Here is a 27,786-nt window from a genome sequence, read left to right on the forward strand (position 1 = left end):
GTTCTTTTGTCAGCTTGCAAATCAAGATGTGTTGCTCATATTTTGTTTTGCTTGTATAAACAGTCAGGATTATACTACATCTAAAGACATACAAACATGCAAGGACTTGCCTGTGGTCTAGATAGTAACTGATACTTTTCCTTTAAGAAGGTAGGGGTAGGAACTGTATGGTCTTGCCCATCCCCTGGACTATCTTGCTAGTAGTCTGAAAGAATGGAAATTTGCCATCTCTGGCTGATGTACAGCACAAAGAGGAGGGGACCAGGATATAGGGCAGTGTGCCTGATAAGAATTGGCAAAAACCCTTCGTAAAAACTGCTACAGACTGTAGTGCTTATTTAGAGAATATTAGTACAATTTTCTGGACTAGAAAACTGAGGTTAGTTTCAGCTTATTGTCTAATTTCTCCTGTCTACTATGACATATATTTCCAATTAGAAAAAAGAATTATTTCAGGGCGCTTGGGTGGCTCAGTAAGTTGGGCATCTGGCTCTTGATTTCAGCTCAGGTCATGAACTTGCGATTTGTGGGATCAAACCTGCACTGAGCATGGAGCCTTCTTGGGATTCTCTCTTCCTGTCTCTCTACCTCCGCCACCCCCCCCCCCCCATAAACATTAAAACATGAAAGAAAAATTAATTATTTCAATGTCACTCCTATTTCAATCTGTTGCTGGGAGAATAGATGTTAGGAAAGTTATTTCTATTACATTGTCATTGTGCAGCTTATATTTCTAATTTAATACACAGCCTTCAGTTTGCGTCTGACCCAAAGTCAGTTAATTAGTGACCTTTGAAAAGGGATTCCTCTACCCTACCCTAAAGCATGTTTTCATTTTTGGTGAGAAATTTCTTTAAACTTATTGGTATTTAAAAAGCCTTGTTTATAAATGTAATTTTTTTAATTTTTTAATTTTATTTGAGACAGAGAACACAAACAGGGGAGACAGGCAGAGCGGGGGAGAGAGAGAGAGAGAGAGCAGCTCCACACTTAGTGTAGAGCCTACCATGGGGCTTAATCCCAGGACCCTGGGATCATAACCTGAGCTGAAATCAAGTCAGACGGTCAACTGACTTAGCCACCCAAGACACCCCTATAAATGTAATTTTTAATGTAAGAGGGAGATCGTTAAATCTCATGGTTTATTCCAGGACATGGGATTTAATTATGACTGACTAAATCTATGTGATATTGCAAAATTTATTTTTATTTTGGTTCCTTATGGTTCCTTTTGGCTAAAGTTGCTGCCATTTTTAATATATGAAATGTATCAAATTGTGAGGTTTCCCCTTACCATTTAATGTTAAGTCATGTTCAAGAAAGTAACTAAAGATTGTTATATTAACCAGATTCTTTCCCATGCCTAATCATTTTCTTAGTATAGTAGGCATTGAATATAATACCTAAAACTCTGGGTCTCAAGAGCATGATTTCTGCCTATGTTTTAAAACTTGGGTGGGCAACCTTTGGTGTATGATTTGCCAAACATAACTTGGCAATTTTTTACTGTCTTTCTTACTGCTTACATTACCATATGTAACTAGTAATAACAAATAACAAGGAACTAAAAAAGTAATTTGTCCAAGTTTACCAATTAGAAAGGGGCCAATAGTTGAAAACAAGGATATCAGAAAATTGGGGAATGGTAGCTATGTTTCTAAAAAAGGAATAGTTTTGCAGACTCGTGAACAAGATCTAAGTTGTCCAGCTACAGAAACAGCAAGATGCCAGGTGATTTTTCAGGCTTTTTTGTGACATTCTAAAGATGCAATAGAAGCTGTATTGGTTAAAAAGAAGAAGAAAGATTGATTTACTGTCTCTAGATTACTCTCTTTCTCACCTACACAGAGTTATAATTTTCTGAAATTTAGTGGAACTTGAAAAATTCAGGTGAAATTTGTATTTCCATTGTGAAATTTTGAGAAAGCTAAGAAAGTGAATATTTTATTTTAAAGTACAATCATTTCTTCCCCTGTTTAGGAATAAGGAGATTAAATGTAATTTTAAATAATTGTCAAATAACTATAGCTAATATAGAAAAATAATTGTGAATTTTAACTACCTTAGTTTCATAGCATAACAGAGTTTGTTTAAATGGATTTGGTTTTACCACAGATCAAGTTATTAGAGATAAATTCCACCGTAGGAAAATATAGATAGCATGGTTAATGTCTAAGGTAAGTGTCAGTTCTCATCCTTAACCTGCATTTTTAAAAACATTTATACTATTTAAAAACATTTATACTATAAATAGTATACTATTTATACTATTTTTAAAAACATTTATACTATTTTTATACTATTTAAACTATTATACTATTTATACTATATTTATACATATACTATGTTTATTTTTTAAAGAGAGAGTAGATCCAAAGCAGGCTTTGCACTGACAGCACAGAGCCCAATGTGGGGCTCAAACTCACAACCCCGAGAGATCATGACCTGAGCCAAAGTCAGACATTCAGCCACCTGAGCCACCCAGGCACCATATATTGTTTTCTTAATTTGTCCATTCCTTACGTTTAAATACTTAGAAATATCTACAACTCACTTTGTAAACATCTTTAACAGACATGTTAGTTTGAATCATTGAATGATAGAAACCGTAGAGACAGCTTCAGCCCTTGAGCAATCCTACCCACTCTTCAATGAAACTCAAGATGTAAATATTTTCAGTTTAGTAACCTTATCAAATTATAGTATGGTCACTGCATTGAAAGTATCGTGTTTCAGTAAGAAAGCTAAACCTTAATATTGCTTGTATAAATATTTTCTTATCACATTTCCTTTTGTTCTCATATAACTTAGTGTCTTGTTTTTTTTTTTCTAGTTTATGTTATGATAGCAATTTTCTGCATAGCATCAGCAATGAGTCTGTACAACTGTCTTGCTGCACTAATTCGTAAGATACCCTGTGGACAATGCGCGTATGTATCTCTTACAAGGAATTCTATAATGTTGGTATTTGTAATTTAAAATGATACAGGGAAAAGTAGGAGTGCTGTTTTAAACCTGTGCAATCCAATATACATGTGGCTGTTTAAAGTTAAGTTAATTAAAATTAAATAAATTTAAAAATTCAGTTCCTCAGTCTCGTTAGCCACATTTCAAATGCTAATAACCACATGTAGCTACTATATTGGACAGCACAGATCTGAAAAATTTCCATCATCACAGACAATTCTGTTGAACTGATAAAAGATTTTTTGATGTATCATTTGTTGTACTTAAAACTTAAATTGATATTTTAATAACTTTCTTGTGACTGTGGTTAACATTTGCCATTTCTCATATTACATGAACATTGTAATTCATCTACAGAGTAAACTAACCTATTTTGATCTGTTTTTTAGGATTACATTTCGTGGCAAAAGCATTGAAGTGAGACTTATCTTTCTCTCTGGACTATGCGTAGCAATATCTGTTGTTTGGGCTGTATTTAGAAATGAAGATAGGTATGACTACTCAGTGTATTTGCTCTTAGATTAAGAATACATTATTTTATATCTTGCATGATAATTATGCATTTTGGTTAGTATGGATTTTTTTTTTTTTTGCTTTTATCCCAGAATACCATAGTCTTGAAACAAGCTAAATAAATACTTAAATAAACAGATCTTATGCTAATGGATTCAAGGTCATATAGAGAAGGAAATATGTATTATGATTTAAACATCTAAGCTGAAATAGGCTTCAAAAATATACCTAATTATGGTATACCCACACAAGTACAATGCAGCTGTTAAGGATGAAGATCTCTATGAATTGATTTGCAGTGATTTCCAGGGTGTATTTTTTTTTTTTATGGTTATTTATTTATTTATTTTTGAGAGAAAAAGCGAAAGAAAGCGAAGGAGGTGCAAAGAGAGAGGAGACAGAGAATCCCAAGCAGTCTCCGTGCTATCAGCACAGAGCCCAGTGTGGGGCTTGAACTCATGAACTGTGAGATCATGACTGAGCCCAAATCAGGAGTCGGGATGCTTAACCAACTGAGCCACCCAGGCGCCCCCTAAGGGTGTATTTTTAAGTGAGAAAAGGATATCTAGAGTATGCCATCTTTTATGTAAGAGAGGAAATACACAGATATCTGTCCATTTGCAGGAAGGATAACCAGAAAAAATTTTAACTTTTTAATGGTTTATTAATAAAATTATTAAAGCCCAGAACCACTTATAGCCTAAAATTTGGAAGCAAAGCGTATACAATTTTAGGCAGCTTCAGTTGATAATTATGCATATCAATTCCTTGTAGAGTCTGTTACATAGATCTTATTTCCTTTAGATTGTAGCTCTCTGGATGTATATTAACACTAATATCCTTTGTTTTGAGCTACCTTTCTAAAAGGGACCTGTGTATAAGTTCAAAGGTTAAAGATAAGTATGCACTATATCTGATATATATTCTGAGGTAGCCTTTCAACTTTTTCTTAGTATAGTGGTATTCGTTATTCTAGGACAGTAAACTGATAAATATGGAGCATATGAGAGGTTTTTTGGTCATTATAATTGCTGTTTAGTAATCAAATAGTCAAATCATAGCAGTTGGATGATATCACTTTGGTGATCTATTTCTTTTGAAAAGTCCCATCTAAAAATAACTACATAAACCAATTAAAGTAACTTCTTTTGATTTTAGGTGGGCTTGGATTTTACAGGATATCTTGGGGATTGCTTTCTGTCTGAATTTAATTAAAACACTGAAGTTACCCAACTTCAAGGTAAAGTATACTACTTTGCTAGCTAAAATATTTTTTTCTTTTTAAAAAAACTTTATTAATGTATAATTTACATACAATAAAATGCACCCATTGTAAGTGTACAGTTTATTAAAGTTTTGCAAATGAATGATTTTGTAGCCACCGTCTTAATTATACAACATTCCTCATCTCTTCAAAAGCTCTGTTCTGCCCTTTTGCTATCAGTCCTAATAGCCAGCCTCAGCCAACCACTGATTTGGTAGCTAAAATATTTTTAATCATTTGTATAATATGTCAGTTTCACAAAATCCTTATAGACAAAATATCAACGAAGAGCATTTCTTTGACTTAGTGATTCATTTTTTTTTTTAAAGAATAGGATAAAGAAGATAAAATTTTTAATGTGATAGGTAGAATAAAAGTATAAATAAAATAACTGTTAAATACATTTCAAAAACTAGTGTTCAAATGTAATTTCACGTGTCTATTTGTACTTGCAAAATAGTATAATCTCTTAATTTAGATATTGAAAATTTGACCTTTACATTTGTTTCTTTTTTCAACAGTCATGTGTGATACTGCTAGGCCTTCTCCTCCTCTATGATGTATTTTTTGTTTTCATAACACCATTCATCACAAAGGTATGATATTCGAAATCCATGAGAAACATGCTAAAAGATGAGAATCTTAAACCTGCTCTTAGATTGTTGATTTTGCAGGTATTTACCATTGAGTGCATTCTAATTCTCTTTCAAAAAATTGTCATTGAAATTGGCCTTTTACTAGGGGATTTTTTTAAGCCTTTAAGTTATTCTAAATGAAAAGTATCTCCTGGGTAATCATGAGAACATAAATTTTCTTCCTACTCATTTTAAAGTAACTTTTCTTATAAAACAATAAGTGTTTGCCATAGATAATATAAACAGCAAAAAGAATGAAAATGTGTCATTGCTGCTTTCCTTTCTGTATCCCTAATTTGAGACTAAGAAAGAGCACCTAATGTGAGGCTCTGTAACCTTGTTACCCTGGCAGGTCACTCAGCACTTTGTGCTTCTGTTTCCTAATCCGTTCCATGAGGGAGTGTTGGCTAGCATTCCAGCCTTCCTCTTCCGTCAGTAGAATTCTTTTGGGCAGAACTGACAGAACCCACTGTAACCTTTCTATATCAGAAAGGACCCCTCCTCTATCCACCAGAGGCCAGGGTGGGGCTGGGCCTCAGGAGAAACTAGACCCAGGGGCATATACACTTCCTTTCCACTTCTGTCCATTTGTTCACTGTCATAGACTGGCTTTTTCTATGAGGTTAGGATCAGCAGCTGACAGCTCCTGGTTCACCTAAACCAGCCCTGCCACTAGCTCTTCCATAAAATGGCATTGCCGTTCCCAGAATAAGGGAGAGGTGTTGGGTGAGTGTGGTAGTCCTTCATTACTTGTCATGATTTTCTGCCTTATCTCAATTCCTATCTTGTGAGTATTTTATTGCTCAGTTCTCCCAATTTCCCCATTTTATGTTGAGTCTTATTTTGTAATTTTATATCATCTCTTTATCCTTTGTCATTCTCCCATATTCAATATCTGATATTATAATCACTATGTTTTTTCCCATTAGTTCTTTATTCTTTAGCCCCTGTCATCTGTGAAATCACTGTAAAATTGCACTTTTACTATTTTCTATAATAGCATAAATACGTGGCACAAACATGTGCCCTGTTGGGAGCTAAAATGCAAGTAGGTAGTAAACATAGTTAACTGCCCCAAATTAGAGCTAACTGGACCATTTTAACTAGAATCTTTCTGTGCCTTAATGATGAGCCATTTGACTCAGTGACTTTGTTGAGCAAAAGTAACCTTTTTAAAGCATAGAATTAGTATTATGGATTTTAACAAAAAATGTCAATTAATGAAAGCATTGTTTTAACATTTATTTATTTTTGAGAGAGAGAGAGACAGAGCATGAGGGAAGGGCAGAAAGAGGGAGACAGAGAATCCCAAGCAGGCTCTGCACTGCCAGCACAGAGCCCAGTGTGGGGCTTGAACCCATGAACCATTGGATCATTACCTGAGCTGAAACCAAGAGTTGGACACTTAACTAACTGAGCCATCCAGGCACCCGAAAGCATTTTTTTAAGTTCTATCTATAGCTATCCCATCTTGTATCAATTTATTCGGTTCAAAAAAATGTTTTTGTAAGTCACTCTAAAGGGGTCTCATAATGAAAGTAAAGCATTTTCTGTACAAAGCCATTCTCATAAATCAGCAGATAATCCTAGCATATGACACGTTTATTACACAGTGGATATAGATATGAACTGTAACTAAACCCTTAAAATTTTTTCCCATTCAGTTTTAATACTGGAGTCTCAGAATTTTAAAGATACAGGATAATAATAAAGGTGTCTATGAGCCCTCTCTGTTTATTCTCTGCCTAGAGAATTTTTCATCTTCTTTTTTTTCCATATTAGTTCCCACTGATCAGGAATGTGATTTGTAGTAATCTGACCTGGTGTAAAAAATTAGAAGTGCTCTTTGAAGTTCACTAGTGCAGATTTACTTTAACACCTTCTTATGAGTTTGGTTTGCTTGTTTTTATTAAGGCTGTAGACCTTACCTTAGTAGGTAACTCAAAATAAAAATTACATGTATAATTTCTGATTTTTGAGGTTTTGTTTTTAACTGAAAATTTTAAGGATTAAACATTGGACATTTGAAACCTATTTTTCAACTCTGGTGTTAGTAGAGTTTTAATGAGTAAGCTGAACAGGCCGGCTATAAGAACCTGTCTTCATTTTTTTTCCACCCACCCTGTAACTTGGTATAGTATCTTACAAATACTACTTAGATATCTTTGAATGTAGGAGAGGATGTCAGTGATGGTCTTTACTTAAGTGTTTAAAATAACAGAAAATGAACCAAAATGTACTCTGTCTAGAAATTAAATCACATTATGGTAATTTGCTATAAGGAACTGTATTTAATATTAGTCTATTTTCCTAAACTCCTGTGACACTTAACCCTTCTGTAACCTGAAGCTTAACATGAGGAAAAGATTTCTGTAGCTAGAGATTGTATCCTTTCTACTCAGCTCAGGTATCAGTGAAGTCCTCTTAAAAACACTAAAGTGATTTCTCCAATGTTCCCCACCCACATGGAAAATATTATAACTAGTTGATCAAATTCTCCTTATGCAGCATTTATTTATCTTCCCACTACCTATTTGGTGATATACTCATCATAATGTAAAGTATAGATGGATGCTTCTAGCAGTCTTAATTTGCTACCTCCAAATGTTTCCCTTTCACAACAGACTTGGCTATCAGGAAGGAACTATTAAGAAACTCCTCACACAGCCCACATAAAAAGGCCTTAGCCAGATACCATGGATGAAATTCAGCTAAGGTTAATGTTTTGATTGGGACATAAAAAGCTGGCAAGGCTGAAACTGGACAGGAGACAAGCTTAAGATGCTTCTCAAGTTCTTTAGGACTGGGTCTTTTCAAGTTTGGCTTCATTGTTATTATGGCAAGTAGGCAGAAGGTCAAAAGTCTTTTTTATTCAGAGAAAGTTACCAATATTTATTACAAATCAGATTTTAATATTTCTTGTGTCCCTATTCATTGTTATTGCTAAAAATGACTAAGGGCACATAATATATGACATAATGTAACTACAAGCACTTAAAATTTATAGCCTATTAAAAATGCTAGTAGCTGTTAGTTGTCAGTACAGATCACTGCCCAAAGCTTCACTTGAATAATCTGTGTGTGGTTTATCTGCTAGTTTCTGATCATTGTTGAGCTCTAATAGTGTGAAGCCATATGTTAGGTGAATTTTGTTTTAGGTGGCTCCAATTTTTGCTAGACTCTTTTAGGAAAAAAGTGTTCTACAGCCCATTTTTCATCAGTTTTCTGTAGGCCATTAGCCATGGGGTCAAATTATTTTTGAATACTGGTAGATTGTTCTCTTTGAGTGATTGGGCAATTTCTTTCACTTCCTCCTCAATTTTAGAATGGCGAGAGCATCATGGTTGAACTTGCAGCTGGACCTTTTGGAAATAATGAAAAGGTAGGGATGGCAATTAAATAGAAACGGCTGCCAGCGTATATATGTGTGTCCAGTTAATAATTTTGCCTTCCTGTATAATTCATTGGTCATGTAGTGCATGTTAAGGTATTGTAAAACTTTATTTCTCACAAAATATAGCCCTTTTCTTAGTTATTCTAAATTATTAAATACCTATTGACTTGGGTTTCATCCTAGAATGATGGAAACTTGGTGGAAGCCACTGCTCAACCCTCAGCTCCCCATGAGAAAGTAAGGATTGTATTTCAGATATGTTCATTGGACTTTAAATCATACCCTCTGAGACAAGATTCTTCTTTGGGGGAAAAAATCCAGATTGCAAAAAAAAAAATAATAAAAAATTTTAAAAAATCTATGTCAAGGCCTCAGTCCGATTTTTGGTAAAAAGGGAAAAAAAAAAGGTTAGATGCGGGGATACTAGATTAATACCGTCAACCTTATGTGTGTTGGGTTTCATTTTTCCAAACTTGTGTATCTATTTCTTTCAACCTTTCTTTAGATTCAGAGTATATATGTATAGTTTATGTTCTCTGATTTCAAGTTCTTCTAAAGTGTCTATTTAAAAGTTTTAAAACAATTACTCTCATATCCTTCCCTTTCTAAGAGATGTGGGTAAATATTCCTAAGAAGTTTATTGGTGCCTTTTTTTTCCCCCCATAATTACAGTTACCGGTAGTCATCAGGGTACCAAAGCTGGCCTATTTCTCAGTAATGAGTGTGTGCCTCATGCCAGTTTCAATACTGGGTTTTGGAGACATTATTGTACCAGGTAAGCAATAGTAACAATTTCAGTACAAATATACTGATGGTTTAAAATCGCCAACATTTACTATCTATTGAAAGTTACCTACTCTGTATTAAGTATTTGTAGCTATGGCTAGAGCTGGGTCAATGACCAAGATAGGAAAAAAAAAAAAAAGGCATTTCAAGGGGTAGAAGAAAAAGCCCAAATGGTAACAACCAAAGATATCTCCCATGGCTCAAAAAAAGTTTCTTAGAGGAAGCACCTAGAATCAGTTTGACCTACTTCCCCAAGAAAGTTTATAATAAAACTGTTCAAAAGTTGAATTTAATAATATGAAGTGTATTGTAATTTCTATTACTTCTATTTTAAAATAATAGTTATATGGCATTATAATACCAAAAAAATAGAGCATATGGTCTGTCTTCTTTGATAGTTGTTGCAGGTCTGCATATTCTCCTCACTGGGCAACCTACAGTGTAAACTTAATCCCAGCCCATTAATAATATAGCTTAGAAGTAAAAGACTTAGAAGTCTTTGCTAATCAGCTGAGAGATTGTCCTTCCTCGCTTTTCTTGCAGTCTCTCTGTACTAAGTGCCTGTGAAGGGTAAAAAGTACGGCTGCTTCTGAAAAAGACTTTTAGTTTACATAGTAAAGCCAGATAGAGAGAAGCTAACAGCTCTGCCGTGTGAGTTGGTATGGCAGAGACCAGTGCAGCAACTCTCTTAGTTCATTTTCTAGGATAGATCACATGTTAGGCCACAGAGCAAATCTTAGCAAGTTTAAGAAGATTGAAATTACATACCAAGTATATTTTCTGACCACAGTGGCATGAAACTAGAAATCAGTAACAGGAGGAAAACTGGAAAATTCACAAGTACATAGAAATTAAACAAAATAGTTTGAACAACTAAAGCATCAAAGAAAAAATTAAAAGAGAAATTAAAAAATACTTTAAAAAAAATGATAAGAGAAACAGCATTCCAAAACATATGAGATACAACAAAAGCAGTTTAAGCAGGAAGTTTATAGTGATAAGCACATAGATCAAGAAAATAGAAAAACCTCAAATAAGCAGCCTAACTTTACACGTAAGGAACTAGAAAAAGAAGAACAAACTAAGCCCAAAGTTAGCAGAAAGAAGGAAATAATAAAATACAGCAAAAATAGAGAACAGGAAAACAGTAGAAAAGATTAATGAAACTAAGAGTTGGTCCTTTAAAAAGCTAATAATGACAGACCTTCAATTAGACTAAGAAATAGAGAACCTACATCATTAAAATTCTAAATGAAAGAGGAGACAGTACAACTGATACCACAGAAATATAATAAAAAATTTTCTCCATATCATAGAATGTTAAGCAGCTAATAAAAAATCATGTTTTTAAAGATTGTTTAATGGCTTGGAAAAATGTTTAAAAATGGCATTAAGTTAAAAAAAAATCAGCGTTTATAATTTTGTCCAGAATTTGTGGGTACTTTAATGTTCTCATGGTATAAAAATGAAGGTTAAATATAATGCAGTGTGTGCTGTTGCAGTTAAATTTGTGTTGCTGTTACTGTTTTAAGAAAATAATGTGGAGTTTGGGTTTTCTTGTTTTTTTTAATTTATTTTTTGTTTTTTAGGACTGTTGGTTGCATACTGTAGAAGATTTGATGTTCAGACTGGTTCTTCTTCTATATACTATGTTTCCTCCACAATTGGTAAACTTCTGTTTTTTTCTATTATGTTTGAATTATATTGTCTGTAGGAAAAGGTAGAGGTGTCAAAATAAGGAGTCCGGGATTCTAATTCTTCATCATTAACTAATAAGACAAGTTTTTCCATCAAAAAGGAAAAATACTTTAATACCTATATCATAAAGTTTTTGAGGTTTAAAAAAATTATATATGAAAGTAAATCAGTAGGTTTTATATTAGATATAAGCATATTTTATATGCTTTATTAGCTTTATTAGCTTATTAGATATAGGCATATTTTACATGCTTTATTAGAGCATATGGCACATCAGTAATCAATAAATTGTATAATATTAGATTTTCTTAAAATACTATATGAATAAATGTGTATGTATATAAATGAATTTATGGCACAATAACATCTAACCTAGGACAGCAGAAGTAATTGTCATTTATCCCTTTATTTCCATTATTGAGAACAGACAAGAATAGGAAGTAAGCCAAAAAATACTTCTAAGCATATCAAACAGGTATCTCAAAGTTCATACACCAAAGTTCTTTATTCTTAGGTAAGCAGCCTGTACCAGAGCCATTTACATACTGTGCTAGCAAGGTTTTCAATTCCATAGTGGAGTTAAATGCAGTAACTTAAGAATGTACACTAGCAATAGAGAAGGGTATTACTAGAAACAGGTACCTGACGGCAAGAAAGAACAGCTAAGTGAATGAAATGATGACAAAAAGAAAAAAAACATAAAGAAATAAGAAAAGCAGTCTAAGGATATTAAGAATGATACTGTCTAAGGGCATTAACATATTAAACTCCAGCACCAGTCAGTGTGATAGAATAAAAGAACACTCAATGAAAAGCAGATTACAGGGTTCTCTGTCCATTGTGCTGTATAATTTTGGGAAGTTCACTTAACTTCCCTGGTCCTCCATTGCCTCATCTATAAAATCAGGAGGTAGACTGAATTGTCTGTCAAGGCTCTTCTAGCTCCAGTGTTCTGAGATCCCATGTTCATGATGAGACCCTCAGTCATTAAGGAAAGATCAGATGGTGTTTGGTATGCACTTGTTGAAGCCCAAGAAGTATATAATTAAAATTAGGAAGATTTTTCAAAGCAACTTTTAGTACCCCTTGGTACAGATTTTAGTTATCCAAAATGTGCAATGACTTACCATCCTTAACAGTGACTAATTGAGACTCTTGAATTACTGTCTTTATCAATGATTGATGATTAGGGTAATTATAATTGAAATACTAACTAGTTTCCAAATTTTCAAAAGCTCTGTAGAATGTCTCTCCTAATTGCTGTCCAGGAAAATGATGAAATTAGGAAAAAAGTCATAGGGCAAAAATATCCTTAGAAATATTTGAAAACCACCACTTCAGTGAGGGAGTCAAAATCTGCCTTTGGTAGCATGTAGAAATGACTGATAATTGGTATTCTTCTTATAGCCTATTCTGTTGGCATGATACTTACATTTGTGGTTCTGGTGCTGATGAAAAAGGGGCAACCTGCTCTCCTCTATTTAGTTCCTTGCACACTTATTACTGCCTCAGTTGTTGCTTGGAGACGTAAGGAAATGAAAAAGTTCTGGAAAGGTAACGGCTATCAGGTATGTGCTGCTTCTATCTTGGTTACAAAGTTATCTTAGGATGTAATTCAGTGACTAACTTTGGCTGGGAACTGCCTATATATATATATATATATATATATACGTATATATATATATATATATATGTATATATATATATATACGTATGTATATATATATATATATATATATATATACGTATATATATATATAGCTTTTATGTGCCCAGAAGTTACCTTGGATCTGTCAGGATGTCCCAAGTTTTTTCCACCATTACTCCCTTACTGTCCACCTGCTGCACCATCAGTTTTCATCTCATCTGATGCCAAAATCCTGGTGACTCCAGGTGAGACTACCAAGAAGCAGTGGGAGGGCATCAGGGAAAACCACAACAGCATTTCAACATAAGTTTTCAAATCCGCACAGGAAAGTAGGCTTCATGAAAAATAAAACTATAAGTACGGAATTTTTGAGTCTGATATTAGCTATTTATTTATATAGGTAGAGTCCTAAGGTTTTGCAGATAAAAATTCTACTCTCTTTAGTACCTAAAAGGGTCTAACTAAATTCAATAGGGTACCCATTTCAGATTAATGGATCAAGACCTTTCTGTAAAATTCCTGGAGCAGAGGAAATCATGGTATCAGAACCTCTTATGTTTGCATTTTTTCTTCATTACAGTTAAGCCCCTTTCTCCTTTTTCTAAATGTTCTTGATATTCCAGTAAAATTTGTTTCCATTGAAATTAAAGGGGATTGGGAAACTCTAGCTTACTAAGGTCAGGGTCATCACATTGATTTTTTTCATGAGGCAGTAAGCTCTGCTTTGCCTATTACAACAAACTACCATCCTCCATCCACCCTCATACATGTGTGTTAGTGGTCACATGAACAAAAATAGAGATACTTTGGGTGGGTGGCTGCAATTCTGTTAGTAGGTAAACAGTTCAAAGTTCATATCCATCTTGCAGTTGGTCTACGGTATCATCTTTATTTAACAAGAGGTGATTAACTCATTAAGTTAGACTACTATAATTTGAAGAAGCAGTGGTCTAGAATTCTTTTGGGTAAATCTTGTAATTCCTTTGAAATTTGGTTAAAATAATAATACTTCCCCTGCCTACCTCACAATGCTTTTGTCTCAACTTATGTTTATGCGCATGGAATTATGGCTACAAGGCCCTTGACTAAGCCAGTAAAATAGCATGTAACTTTTACATGAAGAAGGCACCCACACAATTTTTTATTTTTATAGATTTTTAAAAATTAAAGTATGTCCTACAACATACACTCTACTTCTAGCCTTTGAAAGCCACATCCCAGAAAGTGCTCTTCATAACCATTTTCTTAGAATAGTTTTATTTTCATATAGCAAATGTTAATTGAGCAGTTCTGTGAGCCAGGTACTATTTTAGGTGCTGGTGATAAAAGATGAACAAGTTCGAAACAGTGTTACTCTCATGGCCTCTTGAAAGTGAGATGCTTATGGAGGATGCAGATAGTCACTAACAAAGTATGATAAATGTATTTATTCGTTATATAGGGTGCCATGAAAGCTAGCAATGGGATACCCAGTGCTTGTGGTTTTGTGACAGAATCAAAGGTGATTTAGAGAAGGCTTAAAGAATGTTAAATTTGTGTGTTGAAACTTGAAGCCTGAGCCATGTGTTCCATGTGGAAGGAACCATGTCTTGAAAGGCTCAGAGGGAAGAGAGCATGGCACATTCTAGAAACTGAGTGAAATTTAGGATGACTATAATGTTGAGTAACAGTAGGAAATGAAAACTGGAGAAGGAAACAGGGGTGACAGCCCATAAGGTCTTATAAGCCAAAGACCTTCAAAGAGGTCTTTGAACTCTTATCTTGAGAACATAGACCATTTAAGGGTTTTAAGAAATCTACAAAATGGATTGAAGAAGGGAGCAAAACTTAAAGCAGCTATTATAATCAGGGGCAGTAGTAGCCAGAATCAATACAGTAGTGAGATCAAAAGAAGAGGACGAAGTCCAGAGAAATTTAGAGTCATAATTAATGGAATACAGTGATAGTGTCAGTATAGGGAGAAGAGAAGGAAATGGAATCAGGATTTCTGCCTTAGGTAACTGAGTAGGTAGATGTGATACCATTCACAGAGATAAAGAAGGGCAACAGGTTTGAGGAAAATGGTGATGAATTCAATATTGGACATTTCAGAGCACCTATAGGACCAACAAGAAGAGAGAAATAATAGGCAAATGAATGAATGTCTCCTGATGTGCAGGAAACAGACCTAGCTAGAGACAGAAATTTGGAAGCACCGAGTGAGAACACAGAGGGAGAAGCAGCAGCTCGGGACAGAACTGTGAGCAAGAAGTTTCTATCTGATTCACTGGTTATGAGGTAGAGCAGGACAGAGAAGATGAGCAACATAAGGAGATTTCGATTAGGGTTGACATTAAATTTTTAGGTTAGAATTTAAATTCGGAACTGTTAATGAGAACACATATAACTGTCTTACAGAATGAAGTATGTGTCTTGTTATTTTCATCACCAGCATTTTTACTTATAAAATTTTCCTTCCCCTTTAATACAGCTTTTAGAGCATTTTATTTTAAAAATGTGTGCTTATTACAGAAAATTTTGAAAATATAGAAAAACACAAGAAAAGGAAGTCCACCTATAATTCCACCACCTTGAGGGTGGGCGCTCTTAAGATTTATGTGAGTTCCCTCGTGTGCCTTCTTGGATAAATGCATATGTGGGTAGATGATACCATACTCCAAAGAGTTCTCTGTTTTGTTTTTTTCACTGCGTGTTATTTCATTTTTAAATTCCTTATTAAAAAAATCATTTTAATGGCTATGTAATACTCTCAAACACATGTACTGTATTTTACCATTTCCTTTGACCCAGTAATTTCTCTTCAAGGGATTGTCCAGAAAGTGATTAAACATTTGGACAAAGTTGATGTGAAAAAATGTTCATTGAAGGATTTCTGATTATCCTTGTTCTATTATAATGATTAATAGGTTAATATTATTAGTGGAAATTAATGAACTAAAATTTTTACATACACCCTAATCCTGTTTTTACTTTCTTTTTTTGTGTGTGTGTTTTAATTACAAAGTAATGCATGTTTACATTCTTTAAACAAGTAATACAAAAGTGTCTAAGTAAACATAGAACGTCCTTTTCTAACTATTCCACCTGCCCCACCCTTCCTTTAGGGCCAACTACTTTGAACATTTTGTGTGGAGATCTTTTTATGCCAACTCACACTATAAATACTTGAATTTTAAAGATGTCATATACGTGAATGTAATAACATTGTGTTTCTTTGAAAATACAGCTCACTTTCTCTCTGGTTTATTACCTTTCCTCCTTTCTCTCTATGATGTTTATTGAGGGGAAAGAGGATGATAGGTAAGGAAGGAATTCAACCAAGGGATGCATTTATATTCCCTATGAACAACTCGTCTGCCTTAGACCATTCAAGTTTCATTCTCATTCTTAAAAATAGTGATCTTGAAAAAAATTAGAATTCTGCTTCACAGTAACTACCTATGAAGGGGAGACCACTAGAGCTGACACAAAGCAGTAGTAAATAACCCCAGCAGGGCAGACTCCAGGGCCTTAATCATATAACATAGAAGCTAAATAAGACAATTGGTTGTAGGAAAATTCACTTTAACATACCCAAAAAGGTAAAACAAATTGCAGGGTGGAGAGGGGTGGACAGGGAGGCAGCTTGTTAACTTTGTTTTACTGTTTAACTATATTAAAAAAGAAAAAAGGTGCCTGGATGGCTCAGTTGGTTAAACATCTGCCTTCGGCTCAGGTCATGATCTTACAGTTTGTGAGTTCGAGCCCACATCGGGCTCTCTGCTGTCAGCACAGAGCCTGCTTCAGATCCTCTGTCCCCCTCTGTCTCTGCCCCTGACCTCCTCACACTTTCTGTCTCTCTCTCTCTCTCTCTCTCTCTCTCTCTCTCTCTTAAAAATAAACTTAAAAAAAGATTTTTTTTAAAGAAAAAAGATTAAGAGAAAAAAGAGTAAGACAACTTTGGTTATACACTTCTCACTTTTGGAGTGTGATGTCATCATTCTATTAAGTAAAGATATTCAGAATATAAAATAGCACCTAGTAATAAAAGTGTGGAGTCTGGTACCAGATTACCGAAGTTTGAACTCTGATTTTGTTCATTATTAGCTACATGGCCTAAGACAAGTTACTTAGCTTCTTGGTGCCTCAGTTTCCTCCAGTGTAAAAAAGAATAATAATCATCCTATTTCAGAGGGTTGGTTGTTGTCAAATATGCACATTGCCTAGAATAGGGCCTGGCATATCATAAACACTGTGTATTTGCTGCTATTATTTATAGGAATTGGGTTTTCTGTTTTGGTTTATTTGTTGCTTGGCTGTTACTTTTCAGTTCATTAACTAGATTTCTGTTTTCCCAGTTTGAATATTAAAACTTAAGGTGTTTGTTAAATCTAGTTCGTTTAACTCAGTTTGCAAAAAGATTTGATAGCCATCACAAGCCTCAGAGGAAAAAGAAATCAGTTAAATGTGGTCATTTTCCCACTGTACACTAGACTTTATTTTTTAAAAAATTTTTTTTTTTTTAACGTTTATTTATTTTTGAGACAGAGAGAGACAGAGCATGAATGGGGGAGGGGCAGAGAGAGAGGGAGACACAGAATCGGAAGCAGGCTCCAGGCTCTGAGCCATCAGCCCAGAGCCCGACGCGGGGCTCGAACTCACGGACTGTGAGATTGTGACCTGAGTTGAAGTCGGACGCCCAACCGACTGAGCCACCCAGGCGCCCCTACACTAGACTTTAAAATATGAAGAAAAGGCACATGCTGAAATTTTAGGCAAGTTAGTTGCAGAATATTACAGACTGCTGCCAGGAGAGAATCTATTTTTTTAGAAAACCAGCATTTTTGAAACTTATAGTATGTAATGCCTTCACAAAGTTATCCCCATTATTGTGAAAAAGAAAATGTCTCACTACTTTTGTCCAGCCTTTAAACTTAAAATTAGGGGCATCTGGGTGGCTCAGTCAGTTAGGTGTCTGACTCTTGGTTTGGCTCAGGTCGTGATTTCATGGTTCATGAGTTCAAACCCCACATTGGACTCTGCGTTTACAGTGTGGAACCTGCTTGGGATTCTCTTTTCCCTCCCTCTCTGTCTGCTCCTCCTGCTGTCTCTCTCTCACTCGCTCAATCTCTCTCTCTCTCTCTCTCTCTCAAAATAAATAAACTTTAAAATATACAGCAGTTCAGGGGCACCTGCGTGGCTCAGTTGGTTAAGCGTCTGACTTCGGTTCAGGTCACGATCTCACAGCTCGTGGGTTCGAGCCCCACTTCAGGCTCTGTGCTGACAGTTCGGAGCCTGGAGCCTGCTTTGGATTCTGTGTCTCCCTCTCTCTCTGCCCCTTCCCCACTTGCGCGCTGCCTCTCTCTGTCCCTCAAAAATAAATAAACATTTAAAAATTTTTTTAAATATATATACATATATATATATGTGTATATATATATATGTATATATATACAGCAGTTTCCTATTTAAAAAAAAAAAAGTAGCTAAACTCAAAATTAATTTAGCTTGAATGTTGACATTTGTGGGAAACAGTATATTATAGGCCTTGGAATCAGTTCTGCCAAGTCACGTCATCTCTTATGACTGTCTCCTCATCCATGAAATGAGGTTGGATCTACAGGCAGGTGGGAAAATCTAATCCATAGTGGTGGGTTAGCCCAGGGCTATGCCTACCCAGGGCTTGGTAGGCAAGTGGATGAGATCAGGTAAGGCTAGGCAGAGGCTTTGAAAGTACAACCTGGAACCTCAAAAAGTCTGGTAAAACAGAGGGAGACAAGGTATTGACCCAGTGTAAGATACACCTGAGGGTCAGCCCTGAAATCAACCCTCAGGTAGTTCCTGGTTCATCTCTCAGGCTAGCAGTGTCATAACCTTTTCCCTTCTCTCCCTCTGCCTCCATTATTTTCATAGCATTGCCAGATGGTTTCCAGAATATCTCTTATAGTATTGCCAACTCAAAATCTTCCTTCTCCAAGCAGATACCCAAGAGTTCTCCACTTGAAATTAGATTCACCTTTCCCCATATTTTTTGTGGATTTTGTGTTTTAAATACTTATTAATATTTGCTTCACGGTGTAGATATTTATGTATACCTTCCTCAGTGAGTTATTATCTCATAGGTATTAGGAACCCACACTGCTGATAACATATTTTATACACTATAAATTCTCCATTAGTGTTATTGAAATTCTTCATGAAAAGCATCTGTAATGTTCAGTCCTTAATCCACTGACCTTTAGTCACTTTTGTGGGTATGTGTGTAAGTTTGTGTTTTAGCAGCCCTCATAAAATTGCCAAAATTATTATAAGTTTGTTGTGTTTAAAAGTGAGACACTTTTAAACGTTAAATTAGACTAGTATCTTTACAATCTTTATATATAATCATTTCTTTTTGCAAGTGCCAACAGTTTTTGCTACTTTGTGACATAATCAAATACAAAACGGGTAATATAAAATAAAGCCAGAATCTAAGGTGGTGACATACTTGTTTATGCTATTAATCATTTAGTTCATTCCAATACCTGATACTAGAGTGGGTTCAAGAATAGTGGTGGTAAATCAGGGCACCTGGATGGCTCAGTCGGTTAAGCATCTGACTTCAGCTCAGATCATGATCTCATGGTTTGTAAGTTCAAGCCCTGTGTTGGGTTCTGTGCTGACAGCTCAGAGCCTGGAGCCTGCTTCAGATTCTGTCTCCCTCTCTCTCTGCCCCTCCCCTGCTCATGCTGTCTCTGTCTCTGTCCCTCTCTCTCTCTCTCTCTCTCAGAAGTGAATAAACATTTTTAAAAATTAAAAAAAAAAAAAAGTGGTGGTAAAAAGCAGGCCTTTGCACTGGGTTTTTTTTTGTTTTTTTTTTAATATATGATTTACTGTCAAATTGGCTTACATACAACACCCAGTGCTCACCCCAAGTGCCCTCCTTCAGTGCCCATCACCCACTTTCCCCTCTCACCCACCCCCCATCAACCCTCAGTTTGTTCTCTGTATTTAAGAGTCTCTTATGGTTTTTCTCTGTCCCTCTCTAACTTTTTTTCCCCTTCCCTTCCCCCATGTTTTTCTGTTAAGTTTCTCAAGATCCACATATGTGCACTGGAGATTTTTTAAATGTCATGGTTAGCCTTTTTATACTTTTTTCCAAAGGGGAAATTATACTCCATTTATTTCTAAAACTGAGACTTCATGGAAGTACTTTAGTATTTTACTTAGAGTCTTTCAGCCCTTTCCATTAATTTCTCTGATCAAAAGAAGTAACATTTCTATAGGATTTCACTAAAATATTACTAATTTGGAGATCTTAATTGTATATTATTTTCCTATAATTCAAAGCCACTTACACTATTATTTACTATGAACTTTTTTCTTGAATGCTTCAAGAAAATACTTCAGCTTTTTTTTTAATGCTTCAACTCATGAATGCTTCAAGAGTTACACTATTCAATTCCATGTGATTGTACTCAAAGTCTTAAGTTCTAATTAGTGTAGAATAAATAAAGGTGTTTTTTCTCTAGAGAGAAAAATCAAGCAGTGGCATAATTACTTTGGCATAAAGAACAACTAAAAGAAATCATCATTTTAGGGGATTTTTTTGTTTGTTTCTAAATCAGTGGAGTTAGAGTTATGCAGCAATCTCCAATGGGCTCTTTGACTCTGGATAGGAAGTAAGTGTTCGGTTTGTTGATATCCAGTAAACAGTGGGTTTGTCTCTGTTAAATGTCACTAGTGCTTCTAATTATTTTTAGAAGTCACAAGCTGTAACTGACAAGTCCGAATACAGAGATACTTAGAACAACACTGCTTTAGTATCAACAACTCTCCGGTTACCTCTCCCCCTTTAATGATAGTTTTATTAGAGTGTTTCTGGAGTCTGGTTCACTTATAGATAGGTAGAACTATCAGTAAATGCCAGGCAAGCTGACCCAATGGTCAGCTTTCCAAATCGACCTTGCTTATTTACAAATATTATGAAGAACTATACCAGTTTTGCCAGTTAATTTTATTATCTATATTAATTTTTGTTATGTTTTTAAAAACCTATTTTGGGGTGCCTGGGTAGTTCAGTTGGTTAGACATCCAACTTGATCTCAGCTCAGGTCTTGATCTCAGGGTCATGAGTTCAGGTCCCACACTGGACTCCTCACTGTGTGTGAAGCCTACATAAAAAATTTAAAAAAAAATTTTTTTTTTTTGTTTTTTATTTTATATTTGAGAGAGAGCATGAGTGAGCATGAACAGGGGAGGGGCAGAGAGACAGAGACAGAATCTGAAGCAGGCTCCGGGCTCCGAGCTGTCAGCACAGAGCCTAACGCAGGGCTTAAACCCACAAACCGCAAGATCATGACCTGAGCTGAAGTCAGATGCCCAATCGACTGAGCCACCCAGGTGCACCCCCCCAAAGTTTTTTAAAAATAAAAACCTATCTGGGGGACCTGGGTACCTCAGTCAGTTAAGCATCTGGCTTTGGCTTGGGTCATGATCTCACGGTTTGTAAGTTCAAGCCCCATATCAGGCTCTTTGCTGACAGCTCAGAGCCTGGAGCCTGCTTTGGATTCTGTGTTTCCCTCACTCTCTCTGCTCCTCCCCTACTTGCACTCTGTCTCTCTCAAAAAGAAGTCACATTAAAATAAATAAATAAATACGTACATACATACATACAAACCTATTTCAAGGTCATGCTTTATGTTTCTGTATTGCTTTGCTTTCATTGAAAAGTCGGTAAAGAAAAGTAAATAAAGAGTACAGATGTTTACTTCTTAATAAGTTGATTTTGAAAGTTTTTCTTTTAATCTAATACATTGCTTATGTAGTTAGGAATTAGATTATAGTGCCAGTGAGGTAACTGAGGTTTAGGAAAGAAGAGGTGTGTGGTAACGTATAGGCTGTCATTAGGGTACAATTGCCAGGGTAAGCAGGTCTTGGGGAAGAAAGAGGATTTCCCCAGCACCCATTCTGCTGAGGCCACTTAGTTCTCTTTCCCCACAGCTCCAACCTCTTATCCTCAGAGCTTCTAAATTGCTAGAAGAAAAGGAGCCTAAATATATCTTACATGCTTCTCCTTTCTGTCCCTCATTTGAATTATGACTAAAATCAACAGTTCAACAACTTCATCTTATGTTTCATCTAGTGAAATGTTTGGTAAATATGTTAACCTTTCTTGATTGGACCTTCCCCCCCTCGAAGTGCTACGAACATGTAACTATCTTAATGTAGGGAATATCTTTAGCAAATAAAGGACCTCAAAACTGCTTTGGCCTTGAGATGACTTGTAGAGTACTGGCAGGTTTGGGTTTTATAAGCTGTCTCTGTTACTTGAGACAATTGTCAGCAGAAGCTTCAGCTCATATTGTGTTCTTCTTGTCTGGCAAGTTCAGAGACCCCGTTTGGAAATGACTCCACCTTCTGCTTCCTTTTCCAAAAAACACTGAAGCTTTTAGAATCCTTTTACAAAAATAGGAATATTTGTCTTGCTGGTCTTTCTTCTAATTCTTGATAAAGAAGGGAAAATGTGCATCACAATACCGAAAATATATCACTAATCTAAAAATCTTTGACAATCTTCACAAAGACAGTGGGTACTTTCTTTCTATTTTTAAGCAAGTTTATCTGAAGAAGAAACTGAAAACATGTAAGCAGTTTCTTCTTCCTTCATTCCCAAATATGAAAAGATTTATTTAGGAATATGGAACATAGCTGAAGTGATCGTTTGAGAAAAGTTTAACTGGTAATTCCTCTAAAGTAGTCTATAGCAAATGTAGTCTTGATTTTATTTTCAGGTACTCATTTGACCTTTTAAGTACCTTCAGTATATTTGTTTTTAGTAGAAATGTTTGTCATACAATGTTTCCATAATTTCATGTACCATTCTTTTTTTTTAGTGTTTTATTTATTTTTGAGGGAGAGAGGCACACAGAGTGCGAGTGAGGGAGGGGCAGAGAGGGAGGCAGACACAGAATCTGAAGCAGGCTCCAGACTTCGAGCTGTTAGCACAGAGCCCAGTGCAGGGCTCAAACTCATGAACTGTGAGATCACGACCGGAGCCAAAGTCAGATGCTTAACCAAGTGAGCCACCCAGGCACCCCTCAAGTATCATTCTTAAATTGTCTTACAGTCAGTTCAAGGCATCAACCAAGTTACACTGTCCCCAAACCAGCAGGTATTCTCAAAGTGACTTGTGGGGTCATTTTTAGTTTTTTTACCTTTAGGAGTGAACACTGCCTGGAATAGTGTCCTAGATTAAGCATCAGGAATATCTTCCTTTTGTGGTAGAGTTCCCATTGCCATGAAGGGTAATTCATATTGGGAAATGGAAATAGTAGAAGATCTAAAGAAAGAGTTCATCAGGTTGGCTCCGAGTCAAATGATGAGGCTTTCTCTGTCACCCTGATCTTATTCTTAGAGCATGGATGTTGAGCCACTACATTGCTCCAAAAGGAGTGCTCAGTCCCAGGGAGTACTCTGTGTCCTTTTTAAAAAGTGGGAATCCTTTTGCCAAATTAGTGAATATTGAGGGCAAATTGAAAATTTGCATTTCCTAACTTGTTTTATTTGTGCCTAGGTGATGGGCCACCTGGACTATGCAACAAATGAAGAAAGCCCTGTGGCTGCTGGCGAACAGAATGTCCAACAATAATATTTTGTAGACCTGTCAATTGATTTTCTACAAATAGAGTTTGACTTTTGAAATTGATTTTTGAATTGACAGTCTGAAAGAAGCTTCAATGATATGCTTGCAAATATATATTTTTAAAGATCTGGTACTGACAATTACATCAAATAGTTGAAATACATTTGCTTTTAACCATGTTAAAGTTGTGCCTTCACATTAAATAAAAGCGTATGGTCTGTGTAATTTTCAAGATCTATTATACACAGTATATTTTTCTAAAAAACTGTCTTGACCCACCCCTCTACTAAAATCTGTTTCTTTCAACTCTTAATGATAGATAAAAGTATTTCTGTCAAGGTGAGTTTATGAACAGATTTTACTGTAAAGAATTACATTAACTTTATGCTCTATAGAAATAACTGCTTAAGATCATGCTAGAAGGCAGTTCAGCGATGAAATTTTGGATCTTTTCACTGCAGAGGTTAGAAAAATAGGATTTGGGAATATCTATAAATGCGTATTTTTGTAGCATAAGGTTTTTTTAAAAATCCCAGTCTTTTTTTAAACTTGAAAATCTGAATTACTTTAGTCTGCCTATGTATTATATTAAAATATTTTTCCAGATATAAAGAAACATAATATATAGAACTAGTCTTCAGTTTTCAGTGGTCTGTTTTTCTTGAAGAGGTAGCTTAAATTTCTACACTAACATTCAATTTCACCATGGTATTTCTTACCTCTGGAATTTGGTTCTTTTGGTGTTAAGGCTTGACATTTTGTAAAATATTTTTTAGTCAACTTTTATATTAACACATGTGGCTCATTGTGTGAATGTAACATCCCTAACCATCTCTTCTTACCCCCTCATCCACCACCTTTTTTTCCCCTAATTCCCACTCCTTTCCCCATAGGAAAGCACTGTTAATTTTTTAATATTTTGATGGAGGATGACTTACTAATATACAAAGTGTGCTCCAGAGGAAAGAATTGGAGACAAAAGACAGGAGGCTGGGTTAGTCTCAATTTAATGACAATAAAAGAATTTGAGTAAATTGTCTTAGCTTAAAACCCTTGTAATCTCAGTTTTCTCATCTGCAAAATGAGTAATTTAGACCAATTAATCACTCTGGTACCTGGTGGTACCTTCCAACTTGAAAAATATCTTTCTCATTCTTTGCCAAATCTCAAATGTGGCCTTGAACATTATCCTGGGAGTCAGAAGTCAAAGTATCTTTCTACTGTCGTTTATTTTCTTTGAGAAATTCCCAGGGGTGCCTGGGTGGCTCAGTCAGTTGAGCGTCCAACTTCAGCTCAAGTCATGATCTCACGTTTCATGTTTCAAGCCCCGTGTCTGGCTCTGTGCTGACTGCTCAGATCCTGGAGCCTGCTTCAGATTCTGTGTCTCCCTCTCTCTCTCCCCCTCCTCCACTTGTGCTCTCTGTCTCTCTCTCTTAAAAATAAATAAACATTTAAAAAAAAATTCCCAAATGATGAGTGACTGCAACAACAGGATTTTGCATTTCCCTGCAAGTAATGTACAAGATTGTGAACAAGTCTGATCTTTCATCTTTAGACCATTTCTCTGATTAAAAGATAAAGCTAATGCTTTTTAAAGCATTTATGTTTGAAGTAAATTTAACATTTGAGGCAATTAGTTGCTTTTGTTTAATTAATTTTTGCTGAGTAAACTGTAGGTAGAGCAGCTCCCTTAACAATGAGCCCCTCTTTCCACTTAGTATACTCATGGGTCCTTTGGTTTATGGCAATATGACAGGTAAGTATCTGACAAGTAAGAGTTAATCTTAATTTTGCCTCCATAATATCAAGTTTGAATTTTTTCCAAAGAATCTAATTTATTTGGCAGACTCTGATAGAACAGATTAAGTGCCATTTTAAAGCTCCAGCTATATTTTCATTTATAATATCAATAAGATGTTTGCCAAAATAGAGCTTTTTTAGTAAAATTATCTGTACTCATCCCAACTTTCTGATACTTTAAAGCCTCAACCACATTTTATGAAGAGCATTTTACATCTAGAAATCTTAAATCTTAGTTATTTGATACAAATTCAACTTTATCCAACCGTAAGTTATCAAAAAAGTAAAACTTTGTTCTAGTTTGCTATTGAGATCCTATTGATTAATAAAAATAAGAAACAGAGTGAAATTCTCCAAGTTTCTCCATTCTCGATGTCAACTTTATGTTGTATTCTAAGACCCTCTCTAGCAACCTAGCTGGAAATATTTTATTTTGGAAATCAAAATTAAGGAAGGATGAGAGATGAAAATTGCTCCTTAAAAGGCCACGCGTGTCCTTTCTTCCTCTCTCATCTTCCCACCACCTATAACTTGTCGGGAAAGAGAGTTGGTTTTTTCCTGAACATGTCTTTACAACAGTGAGTTATATTGCAAGAAAAAAAATAATACTTTTTAGAAATTCCCTGTGAACATTTTGTAGCGTATCAAACAAAGTAATATCTCAAATTGTAGGGTAGGTGATTTTTACTTTAATTTAGACCAGCAAAGATAAATGTGAGGTTAATGGTGAAAGACCTTGATATTCTAATACATTGTGTTTTTGTAGATTTTTTTAGATTAGCAATACCTTTGTAGAATCTGTGATTTACTTTTGAAGGAAGAGAATTCTGCTGTTGGCATGTATAGATTTTAGTTTCATGTCCGTAGAGATTTTGGTGAAATGGTAAATTTAGAGTAAATACAAATGAACTTTCTAGTTTTTCTTTGCTCTTTTGATTTCTGCCATAGGTATAAGCAAACAGTTGTTTTTTTGTTTTTTTGACTAAAGACATTTGAACTAATTTTAGTTAGGCTTGATTTCTAGAATTTCAGGCTGATCTCCACCAATGAGATTTCAAAAACACAGGAATTGCATTTCAGACCAGTAGAATGCACTGGTTTGAAAGGTTTTATATTTTCCCATTAATAAGGAAAAAAGTTGAATTTATTCAAGATGATGCCAAATAACCTATTCTACAGTTTTAAACTTTTTATTTTCAGTGCTCTATTTATCTCAGAGGACAATTTTAAAGGGGGATGGAGAGGGTAATATAAATGAAACCGAAATACTGAATATAAGTACATTTTGCTTCCTGGAAGAAAGATACTCTGTAAATTCCAGTGACCTAAATCAATTACTCAGCCTTTTGGAATTTGAAAGAAATTGTGCAGTACTCATCGTTTGGGTTACTAAAATTTCAGAGTAAAAATGATTGACAGAGTAATAAACAGGCCATATTATAGTGAAGACCATATATATAAATTTCCTTGTTTAATGTTCCCTTACTTAAGGACAGCCTTTGCATCTATGAAAATGTTCATTGGTGGAAAAAGTATTTTTAAACTAAATTTTTAGAATAGTCCTCATTGTCAATTAAGAGGCAACAAAGAGGAAACAAATGTAGAATATTTAATGTCATGTTTCTTTGATTAGAAAATTACATAAAAAATACTGTAAACAACTTCTATTCCTTTGGAGTATGGATTTTTTTTTTTTTTTATCTAAAGTTTATCTGCTTAGCCTGTAAAATTTCCCAGTAGGACAAATCATTGTAAAGTTTTTGCCTATTTGATATCTTCTCTTGTATTTTGTTCAAATGAGAACGTTTTTAAAAATGCATATGATAGAATTTTTACTTCTTAGATGATGGTTTGAGTGTGGAATTCTTTTTTTAACACTTTGATATGTAAGTTGGTGCAAATTAATAATTTTATAACACTACTGGTCTTTATTTTTTTTATGGAACAGATTTAAAATTTAAAATTTTTTCAAGTGTTAATTTAGCAATGCTTTAAAACTTCATTATGTGCCAATACTGACAAGAAAAACAATTTTATAATGTATTGAATTCATTATGGTGTTCAATAAATTATATTTTAAAATAGAATTTAAATTTGTTTTATTTTTAATGGTGAAAAATAATTGAAAATGAAATAAAAGTATACCAGATCGTGTTCACATAAAGTATAAATGGTAATCATCACTTATGAAATTGTATAGTTATTTAAGTCTGACAAATTGTCCATAAAATCTAGATTCCATAAGTGTCATTTATTGCAAATTTGTACTGATACATAATACCCCTTCATAAGTATTTATTGAATAAATGCATTATAGACTTTTTTTTTAACCAAGGAATCCTATCTGTTGAAATGAACATTGATGGCATTTGTGTCACAAATTACTAAGATGCCCGCTGCCATCGTACTATTCTTTTAACTCAGATGTGGTTGGCTCAGATATAGATCTCTAATGTGTTTGTCTTTACCACATGTTGA

At 34.9% G+C, this 27,786-nt stretch overlaps 1 protein-coding gene across 1 annotated transcript in view; it reads left to right on the forward strand.

The window, feature by feature from the left end:
• The window catches only part of SPPL2A (signal peptide peptidase like 2A), a 55,530-nt gene extending 28,135 nt beyond the window's left edge, over positions 1-27,395 (forward strand). The window contains exons 7-15 of the mRNA XM_019442134.2: positions 2,834-2,930; positions 3,357-3,458; positions 4,639-4,720; positions 5,266-5,340; positions 8,705-8,761; positions 9,446-9,548; positions 11,149-11,226; positions 12,665-12,825; positions 23,440-27,395. Of these exons, the coding sequence (XP_019297679.1) occupies positions 2,834-2,930; positions 3,357-3,458; positions 4,639-4,720; positions 5,266-5,340; positions 8,705-8,761; positions 9,446-9,548; positions 11,149-11,226; positions 12,665-12,825; positions 23,440-23,514 (830 nt within the window). The 3' untranslated portion in view covers positions 23,515-27,395. The remainder of the gene's footprint in view (positions 1-2,833; positions 2,931-3,356; positions 3,459-4,638; positions 4,721-5,265; positions 5,341-8,704; positions 8,762-9,445; positions 9,549-11,148; positions 11,227-12,664; positions 12,826-23,439) is intronic.
• Positions 27,396-27,786: the final 391 nt, after the last annotated feature.

Source organism: Panthera pardus, unplaced genomic scaffold (genome assembly GCF_024362965.1).
Source record: "Panthera pardus isolate Hobbes unplaced genomic scaffold, ASM2436296v1 HiC_scaffold_24, whole genome shotgun sequence".
Lineage (NCBI taxonomy): Eukaryota > Metazoa > Chordata > Mammalia > Carnivora > Felidae > Panthera > Panthera pardus.